This window comes from Lipotes vexillifer, unplaced genomic scaffold (genome assembly GCF_000442215.2).
Source record: "Lipotes vexillifer unplaced genomic scaffold, Lipotes_vexillifer_v1.1 scaffold575, whole genome shotgun sequence".
Lineage (NCBI taxonomy): Eukaryota > Metazoa > Chordata > Mammalia > Artiodactyla > Lipotidae > Lipotes > Lipotes vexillifer.
The window spans coordinates 3,243,160-3,253,536 of NW_006780198.1; the positions used below are offsets into that span (position 1 = coordinate 3,243,160).

General features: G+C 49.1%; 1 protein-coding gene across 2 annotated transcripts in view; it reads left to right on the forward strand.

Annotated features, from left to right (window-relative positions):
- Positions 1 to 3,732: 3,732 nt before the first annotated feature.
- The window catches only part of CA6 (carbonic anhydrase 6), a 20,104-nt gene continuing 13,459 nt past the window's right edge, over positions 3,733 to 10,377 (forward strand). Inside the window, exons 1-2 of one of the 2 annotated variants that reach the window (XM_007453314.1) lie at positions 3,733 to 3,825; positions 5,981 to 6,160. In XM_007453314.1, the coding sequence (XP_007453376.1) occupies positions 3,747 to 3,825; positions 5,981 to 6,160 (259 nt within the window). In that variant the 5' untranslated portion in view covers positions 3,733 to 3,746. The remainder of the gene's footprint in view (positions 3,826 to 5,980; positions 6,161 to 10,377) is intronic. The other variant, XM_007453313.1, reaches the window with a different exon arrangement.

Sequence of the window (10,377 nt, forward strand, 5' to 3'; positions counted from 1 at the left end):
AAAAAATAGATACATATTAAAAAAAAAAGTTTAATTGCATTCAGCTTAATCTATTTAAGAAAGCAGGAAAGAGCATAGTATACTTTATTTTTTAAATATTAAAACAATTTTAAGTTTTATATTGGAGTATAGTTGATTAACAATGTTGTGTTAGTTTCAGGTGTACAGCAAGGTGATTCAGTTTATACATATACATGTATCTATTCTTTTTCAAATTCTTTTCCCATTTAGGTTATTACAGAATATTGAGCAGAGTTCCCTGGGTCCACTTTAGAAGTTTTAATCCAAAGTGGACTAAACATCTTGGCGCTTAAATAGAATTGAGCCTTTACTCATCTAGACAGCTAACTTGTCCAGAATAACTGTCTTCAGGACGCCAGAGCTGGAACTCCTGAATGAAACAGAACAATGGCCTGTCTGTATTACTTAGAATCAAAATGTGCATATTCTCACATAGCCAGATTTAAAAAAAAAAAATTTATTTATTGTTTGGCTGCATTGGGTCTTCGTTGCTGTGCATGGGCTTTCTCTAGTCGAGGTGAGCAGGGGCTACGCTTCGTTGCGGTGCGTAGGCTTCTCATTGCAGTGGCTTCTCTTGTTGCGGAGCACGGGCTTGAGGTGCGTGGGCTTCAGTAGCTGTGTCTCGCGGGCTCTAGAGCGCAGGCTCAGTAGTTGTGGTGCACAGGTTTAGTTGCTTCCCGGACCAGGGATAGAACCATGTCCCCTGCATTGGCAGGTGGATTGTTAACCACTGTGCCACGAGGGAAGTCCCCCAGATTCATTCTCCATGCCAGTCCTGTGCAAACCTGAGCATTGGCTCACCTGGGCCGACGGTGCCGCCATGCTCCCCTGGGCTTATGGTGCTTCCCTGCTTCCCTGGGCTGACCACACCTCGCTGTCCTCCCTTTTTCTTGGCCTCAGCGGGCCTCCATCACAGAGCTGTGGTGGCACCAAGGAAGAACAAATGTCCTTCCTCATTTCTGACATCGCGTTGTGATTAAAAATGGCAGGCATACTTGTCAACTCCTCTCAGACAGCCACTCAAATCATAGGGTCCAGAAAAACAAGAGTTGAGCATAAGGTACATCCTTGATGAGCTGGAGATGTGGTTGGATGAAGGCAGAACAAGCAAGTTCAGAGTCGAATGTGGCACACGAGAGAAACAGGATCAAAGCAAACTATGTGCTTTGCAAATTGCAAGGCGGAAACTCATGTTCAAAGTTAATGGAAAATTTTAGGGTTGAAGAACACAGTGAGTTAGAAAGTAGGCAACAAAAGTGTCTGATTCGGGCTTCCCTGGTGGCGCAGTGGTTGAGAGTCCGCCTGCCAATGCAGGGGACACGGGTTCGTGCCCCGGTCTGGGAAGATTCCACGTGCCGCTGAGCGGCTGGGTCCGTGAGCCATGGCCGCTTAGCCTGCGTGTCCGGAGCCTGTGCTCCACGGCAGGAGAGGCCACAGCAGTGAGAGGCCCGCGTACCGCAAAACAGAAACAAAAACAAAAGTGTCTGATTCGGTGTGGATGAGATCCCTCGAGTATGCTGCCTAGGAGAGGGAGGGGACCCCCACCCCTCTCTAGCAACGTGCCTCGTTAGCAGATGGGTCTTGACTAGTCTGATTGCTTTATTAACTTAATTACTCACTCTAACCACTTATTCTCAGCATTAGCTGCATAGATTACCAGCCAACCCTGGCTCTTCCTGAGCCAAAGATATGGAGAAACCAGGGCAAAACTGCACGTCTGGTGCAGGCAGGTGTTGCAGTAGGGCTCCATGGGAAGGCTGCTAAAATTCCAGATGCACAAAAGTAACCCTGCACTCACTGCGAGGATTCTGTGGGGCAATAAAAGCACCAGGGTTCTCCTGGGCATCCCAAAGCATTGACCTCAGGACCGCACTTCCCGTGAGAGCCCAGGAACCATTAGAAGTGGCTGTGTGGGTCCAGGAGCCCTCCTTTCTCCGAGCATCTGTTCCCTGTCTCCTCTCACTCCCCACGGCCCCTTCTTGCCTCCCTCTCTCTGCAGGTTCCCCTGCCTCATGGCTCGGGCTTACTCAGAGTTCCTTCTCACCCCAGCAAGCCTCCCTGGCTTCCCCACATCGTGATCCTTCTGTTTCCCTCTGCAGTTCCCTAATTCTTTGTGTGATTCTCAAGAAAAAAATTCAGATGTCTCAGTTTCCGTTTTCTGAGCAGGATGTCGGGGCTCCCTGGTGCATCTAAAAGGTCCTAAAGTTTGATGCCCATCTTGCTGTCCTCAGCAGAGCTGGCGTCTCACAAGGTGGCCCTTTAAGCCAGAACGGGGCCCAGCGGGCAGGGATCTGACTTTCTTAGCAAAGACTGGAGAGTGGGTTTCCTATTTCTGAAATCACGGGAAGCAGTTCCATGAGTTGGAGATTGAGTCCTTCATTCTCACCTCTAGTTCCCTTACAAACAGCCTGGGTGACAATGATCTCATTTCCTTTCTCCGTAAAACGAGAAAGGAAATGACACACACCAGGTGCTAAACCAGGTGCTACTTACACACAGATTTGTTATTGAATCCTCAGGAGGAGGTACTATCATTAAATCCTATTAAACTGGGGAAATGGAGGCACAGAGCAGTTGAGTAACTTGCCCAAGGTCACACAGCTAGTAAGTGGCAGAGCAGGGATCTGAACCCTGTGGGTCTGGCTGCAGAATCCTTGCTCTTTACCATGGTTAATTCATGCTACTGTCTTGCCATTAATTCATGCTACTGTATTGCCATTCCATCATCCCTCAGACTCCAGCAAAAAGTGGGCCATGAGATAAAAGAGGCTGCGGAGGACGTTAGCTCTGTTCTGCAGAACAAGATGGTCCTTTGTTTCTGGCCAGGAACGCTGCTGCCCTTCACCTGTGCCCTCTCTGAAGGGCATGGGAAGAGCTGGCTTCCCATGGTATAAACTCAAAAGTTCCTCCCTCAGCTAATTTCAAGGACTGTTTACCTAAGTGAATGCAGGAGGATTAGGCAATCCACTGCTGGGTGGGTTTGGGTGTGACCAAGCGCACTGCGGCTGTCAGAACAAATCCATCCCATGGAGAAACTCGGACACCTAGAGCAGCTGGGACAGCCCAGGTCATGTGTTGGGATGTGACTCGTGAGCTGGGGCTAGGGGTCCACCAGTGATTTAAGAGTTAGGATGAGAACAGGACTGCTGCCAGTTGGATTCTCCACTTTATGCCCAATACATGGGACCCAGGCCATCTCTCTCACTGCCTGGCTGAGGGCAGCCCTGAATCTGCATGAGTGGCAGGTGTCGATTGCTGAGACAGGCAGGAAATACCACTCGGCATCTGGCTGGCATTTTCAGGCACCCATGATGCCCCTCACCAGCTCCCTGGGCCCCCGTTGCCAGGAGCAAGGGCACAGGAAATGCCATTGTTCTGGGAAAGCCTCTCCATCCTGCTTCTGTCTGCCTTGGGCCATTCCCTGGCCTGTAGTCGCTCGTCCACAAAGGCTGCCCTGTGGGACCCTGTGAGTGAGTTTTCATAAATCAGACAGTGAACAACCAAACCCTTGGGTAAGTGGACACATCACGGCTGATGCCAGAGGTGATGAGACAGGTGCACACCACCTGGCTGAGTGAAGCCGGTGAGAAGGCCGTGCTGTTTTTCAGTGGGCGCAGCAAAGGGTGGATCAGCTGACCAGACTTGGTAAATTGTTATTTACAGTTTCTGAGCTTTTAAAAGAAGAGCTTCCCCAGAATCGGCCCTGATTCCAGACCCACAGCGTCATGACAGCTCTGGTCACCCTGCTGTCCCTGCTCCTGCTGGGAGCCCAGGCCCAGAACGGGGCCGAGTGGACCTACTCAGGTAAGGCCCATCCCAAGGGCTGCATGCCCCCTTTCTGCCATCACATCAAGGAAGGGGGTACCCACTTCTTGGGGACGAAGCCTGGCCTTCCGGGCCACCATGCATGATGATCGTGTACGGTGCTTGCTGGGGTCTCAAGGTCTCGGGCTGGGGCAAGAGCATACTGAACTTAGACCTTGGCTAAGGAGCAGAGGGCAGAACTCTCCCTATTCCCGGATCCCTGAGCCACCCGGAAGCTGGCTTGAGAGCCCACTTAGTGCTTATGAGGGCAAAGCCATTTGGTCTCTTGGTCTGTGTAGACAGAAAAAAAAGCAGTTGCAGGGGGCTCCTGTGTGGGATGTGTGGGGTGTGTGGGGTATGTGGGGTTTGCAAGAGCTTTCTTCCAGGAAATTTCATGATACACAGTTTATCCAGAGCGTCTCGACGTGCTGAGAACCCAGTGACCATTGCGTGGCCTCCAGGCTGGCCTCTCTTGGTCATCGTGGCCCTGCTGAGACCCCAGTCTCACATCCAGAACCCCACTTATAGGACGAGAAGTGGAAAACCCTGGCATTTAGCACAGGTCCCGGCCCACGTGTGGACCAAAGAGAGGAAGACAGTGGGGTTCAGACACTAAACACCCCTTCTGTGTGGCAGGGGAGAGAGCGCCTACCTGGTCCCCCTCTTTTCTGTCCTGGATGGAGGCATGGGGCCAGAGAGGATGCTCGTGGCCGCTGGCTGATGCAGGAGCCAGGAGCAAGCAGGGTTTTGAGCCTGCTCTCTGCACAGTCTGCCCTGGCCGCAGATACAGGGTGAAGCGTCCTCCCAGGGTGGATGTGTGTCCTCTAAGTCAAGGGCAGCAGAGTTAGGAGCATTGTGGCAAGGCTCAGGAAGTCCAGCTTCAGAGGGCAGGACAGACCAACTGCTCTGTCTGGACCAGAGGATTCCCCTACCCAGCCCAGTGCCACGAGACCCTGGGGCTTCTGCTCGGTCAGGCCCATTGGTACTGGGTGTGGTTCGAGGTAAGGAAGAGAGAGGATTCCGACAGTGGAGTCTGTCCTCCCCAGCTCAACACAGCCTTTGAGACGGGGCCCAGGAGAACTCGGGCAGCACCTGCTGTGAATGCCTGTCGGGATACTTGAGAAACACCAATGCTGGTAAAAAAACTTTTGATCCATGAAGGGGCTGTGTTCAAGACGTCTGGCCTTGCTCCTGGCACCTGCCCCTAGGAAAGAATTGTCTACAGATTGGTTTGTATTATTAAACAGTGAAGAGAGGAACAGAGAAAAAAAGAATTGACTTTTTATTGAACCGAGAAGCTGTGAGAAGCCTAAGTACAAACATCTTCCTCAAAACAAGCTATGGGTGACGCGGTCCCCTAAGGGGGAAAGAGAGCTGGATTCCCTATTGCAAATGGATGAGACCAGGACCCACAGTTGTTTGGAGGCCGCGTCACCCATTATAATGACTTGCTTTTATCACCCTCTTTCCTCTCTTCTGTCATTAGTAACTACCTTAAAAAAGGTAAATTTCCTTATTTTGATATTTTTTCAACTAATCATTCTAGGTCATCCTTGAACCCGACACTTCCTTTCTTGTCCTGAATCCATAAGTGTAGGCACCCAGGTGGTCTTTACCTTATTGGGAACCAGTTAAAGGGGAGGGGTCAAGCAAGGAGGTGGGGAGGTCCTGCCATAGGGCGTAGGGCGTGGAGTGGGCCGTGGTATTGTTGGGGGCTGGAAAAGAGAAACTGCCATTCAGAGGAAGTGAGGAAATGGCCCTGAAAGTAACACAGGGATGCCAAGCCCAAGTAGCCCTCGAGTACATTTATCAGCCGACAGTCATGCAAACGAAAAACCAAAGCTATGTATTAAAACATTCATTGCTTTCAAAACACGAAGGCATGTTCTCAGGGCCAGTGGGTGCAACAGGAAAGTTACGAACCAGCCCCAAAGCCCCCCAGATGCCAGGGTCCGTGGAGCTGATTTAGATGCCCTTCCCACCTCCTTCTGGAGGCCTGGCCCTGCTTTCTAGAAGACAGGCCTCTGGTCTTGACTGTGGCCTCTGCAGGCCTCCTGTTGAGCAGGCCCAGCTGTGAGCTGCAGGTTCTGGCCCTGAGTGAGTTCCCACAGGGAGCCCCTTGCACTGTGACCCCCTGGACTCTCTCCTGTGTCAGATGGGGTGCTGGATGAAGCACACTGGCCAAGGGAGTACCCCGACTGTGGGGGGAAGAGACAGTCGCCCATCGACCTGCAGAGGATGAAAGTGTGGTGCAACCCTTTCCTGAGGGCTCTGAACCTACCAGGCTACGAAGTCCAGCACGGGGAGTTCCCTATGATCAACAATGGCCACACAGGTAAGGGTGGGTGACAGGCTCCCGTCCCCGGGCGGGCATCAGGGGGAGGCAGGCAGGCAAGGCTGCCAGGAGCTGTATGCTCAGAGATCCAGAGTGTGGCCTGGGGGCTGCAGGCCTCAGACTCGGGGTAGACTGGTGTCGAGCCCTGGCACTTCGTCCCTGGTTGGGCAGCATCCGTCTGTAGACTTGGTTCACCACTGGCCCCTTCATCCTGCACTGGCCTCTCTCTGAGCTCACTCTGACCCAACCAGCAGGAAGTTCAGCGGACAGAGAGGCAACACCGAGAAGCCACATGACCCACTGTCTGTTCTGTTGATCTGTGCCCAGGTCTGATCTGCCATATTTTCTATGTGGGAAGGTCAGACAGGAAAAGCTGGTTTTGGGGGCCTCCATTCCAGAAGCCTAGACTGGACAACCAGAAAATCCTGCTTAACGTTTGCAGACAACCTTCTGATTTTTTTCAAGTGGGCTCGTCTCCTCTGAGCCTCATGAAAAGCCCGGGGGGGGGGGCATTTTTTAAGCTGAAACCAGAGACTTTGGGAGGCAGAGGGACTTATGGTCATGCAGTCTCTAGTGGCAGAACTGGATCCAGGCCCTGGATGTCTGATTCCTCGGTCATGTCCTCCTTGGAAACTTCCCTCTCCACTCCCACCTGGGTTGGGACAGTTTACTGTCCATTCGCACAGGTGTATGGTGGGGGGGGTGTCATAGGACTCAGATTTCCTTTTTGCACTATTAAGAAAATAAAACCAATTGCCCTTGATGGGGCTGGTGAAGGTAGTAGCCCTCAGATAAGCTGTGATTTGGATTACTGAACTCCACACGTAGTTCGTGAAAGCCTCATTTTATCATCCATATCAAGTTCCTGTTTCCAAAGTTACTCTCTGAAGCTACCAGCAGGTTGGCAGAAGTGTATGGCCTTTTCAGATTGGCTTCTTTCACTCAGTAATATGCATTTATGTTTCCTCTGTGTCTTTTCATGACTGGATAGCTCATTTCTTTTCAGCATTGGATAATATTCCATTGTCTGGATGCACCACAGTTCATTTACTCATTCACTTACTGAAGGACATTGTGGCTGCTTCCAAGGTTCAGCAATTATGAATAAAGCTGCTATAAACATCAATGAACACCAGTGTGTAGATTTTGGTGTGGACATAAGTTTTCTGCTCATTTGGGTAAATACCAAGGGGTGTGATTGCTGGATCATATGGTAAGAGTATGTTTAGTTTTGTAAGAAACTGCCCAACTCTCTTCCAAAGTGGCTGCACCATTTTGCATTCCCACCAGCAATGAATGAGAGTTCCTGTTCCTCCACAACCTTGCCAGCGTTTGGTGCTGTCAGTGTTCTGGATCTTGGCCATTATATTAGGTGTGTGGTAGCACCTCATTGTTGGTTTAATTTGTATTTCCCTGATGACCTATGCTGTGGAGCATCTTTTCATATTTGCCATCTGTATATCTTCTTTGGAGAGGTGTCTGTTATGGTCTCTGGGTTATTTGTTTGCTTATTGTTGAATTTTAAGGATTCATTGTATATTTTGGATAGCAGTTCTTTATCAGATGTGTCTTATACAAATATTTTCTCCCAGTCTGTGGCTTGTCTTCTAATTCTTTTGATATTCTTTTTTGCAGAACAGAGGTTTCAAATTTTAATTAAGTCCAGCTTATCAATTCTTTCATTCATGGATTGTGTCTTTGGTGTTGTATCTAAAAAGGCATCACTGTACCCAAAGTCGTCTAGGTTTTCTCCTATGTTATCTTCAAGGAATTTTATACCTTTGCACTTTACATTTAGGTCTGTGATCCACTTTGAGTTAATTTTGGTGAAGGGTGTAAGGTCTGTGCCTAGGTTCATTTTTTTGCACGTGGATGTCCAGTTGTTCCAGCACCATTTGTTGAAGAGACTCTCTTTGCTCCATTGATAATCTTTGCTCTTTTGTCAAAGATCAGTTGAATATATTTATGGGGGGTCTCTTTCTGGGCTTTCTATTCTGTTCCACTGATCTATTTGTGTATTCTCCCACCAAGACCACACTGCCTTGATTACTGTAGCTTTTTTTTGTTTGGTCACACCATGTGGCTTGCGGGATCTTAGTTCCATACGGAACCCGTGCCCCCTGCAGTGGAAGCGCGAAGTCCTAATCACTGGACCACCAGGGAAGTCCCTACTGTAGCTTTATAGTAAGTCTTGAAGTTGGGTAGCATCAGTCCTCCAACTTTGTTACCCTCCTTAAACATTGTGTCAGCTATTTTGGGTCTTTTGCTTCTCCATGTAAACTTTAGAGTTAGTTTGTTGATATCCACAAAATAACCGGCTGGGATTTTGATTGGTATCACGTTGAATCTCTACGTCAAATTGCGAAGAACTGACATCTTGGCAGTAGTGAGTCTTCCTATCCAGGAATATGGAATATCTCTCCATTTATTTAGTTATTCAGTGATTTCTTTCATCAGAGTTTTTCAGTTTTCCTCATATAGATCTTATATGTAATGTGTTAGATTTATACCTAAGTATTTAATTTTGGGGGGGAGGTGCTAATGTAAATGGTACTGTACTTTTAATTTCAAATTCTACTTTTTTTTAATTAATTTTGTTTTTTTGGCTTCACTGGGTCTTCGTTACTGCGTGGGCTTTCTCTAGTTGCGGTGAGCGGGGGCTACTCTTCTTTGTGGCACGTAGGCTTCTCATTGCGGTGGCTTCTCTTGTTGCAGAGCACGGGCTCTAGGTGTGCGGGCTTCAGTAGTTGTGGCTCATGGGTTCTAGAGCGCAGGCTCAGTAGTTGTGGTGCATGGGCTTAGTTGCTCTGTGGCATGTGGGATCTTCCTGGACCAGGGCTCAAACCCATGTCCCCTGCAGGGATTCTTAACCACTGTGCCACCAGGGAAGCCCTAAAGCTTATTTTCAACTTCTCTATTTTGTTGTAAACAAGGGACAGTTGGTGGACCAGTACTGACTGACTGATTTTTTTTTTTTTTTAATTCCCCGAAACACACATGCATAGGCTCCAGAAAAGCTTAAAGGCTGGAAGTACTGGGCCTGTAGTGTTCAAGGGGAAGGGCAACGCTGCTCTCTTAATAGGTACTATCAGCCACTCCATTTATTGAGCTCATTGAAAGGAGGGATGATCTCTCATTCATCCCTCTATCCTGGTACCTGGCACAGAGCCTGACATAGATTAATGCATTTGAGGCGAAAAGACTTGTGCACGAAAGGATAAATCCCCAAACAGGCTCCATGAGCAATGCAGGATTCTGAGTAGGTTTTTTTTTTTTTTTTTTTGGCTGCGTCAGGTCTTAGTTACGGCGCGCAGGCTCTTCGTTGAGGCACCCGGGCTTCTCTCTAGTTGTGGCTCGTGGGCTCCAGAGAGCACAGGCTCAGTAGTTGTGGCACGTAGGCTTTGTTGCTCCACAGCACGTGGGATCTTAGTTCCCTGATCAGGGATCAGACCCATATCCCCTGCATTGGAAGGCAGATTCTTAACCACTGGACCACCAGGGAAGTCCCCTGAGCAGGTTTTGATCTTTGAAAGCTGCAGGAGCAAGACTGGTTCTGTCTTTGTTTATGTTTTTTTTTTTTGCGGTACGCGGACCTCTCACTGTTGTGGCCTCCCCTGTTGCGGAGCACAGGCTCCGGGCGCGCAGGCTCAGCGGCCATGGCTCACGGGCCCAGCCGCTCCGCGGCATGTGGGATCTTCCCGGACCGGGGCACGCACCCGCGTCCCCTGCATCGGCAGGTGGACTCTCAACCACTGCGCCACCAGGGAAGCCCTGTCTTTGTTTTTTTTTAACTTTTATTTTGAAATAGTTTTAGGCTAGAAAAATTGCAGAAATAATACAGAGTTCCCAAATACCCTTCTCCCACTTCCCCTAATTTTAATACCTTATAGCTGGACTGCGTTGATACCACACGATGAACTACACTCTAGACCTCATTTGAATCTCATCACTTGCCCAGAATGTCCTTATCCTGGTCCAGCATCTAATCCAGGACCACACATGCATTTTGTCATCATATCTCCTTAGTCTTCTCCAATCGCGGTCAGTTCCTCAGTCTTTTGTAACCTTGACGCTTTGCCGTTGTTTCTTGAGCACCGTAAATGCTCAGATCATGTGTTTTTTCTCTGGTCTGATAAGAACTTGGTTAAATTAGTTTCAGACAAAGGGGAGTAAGTTCTGCAAGTTAAATCCATTTTTTTTCAGAATCTGGAAGGTTC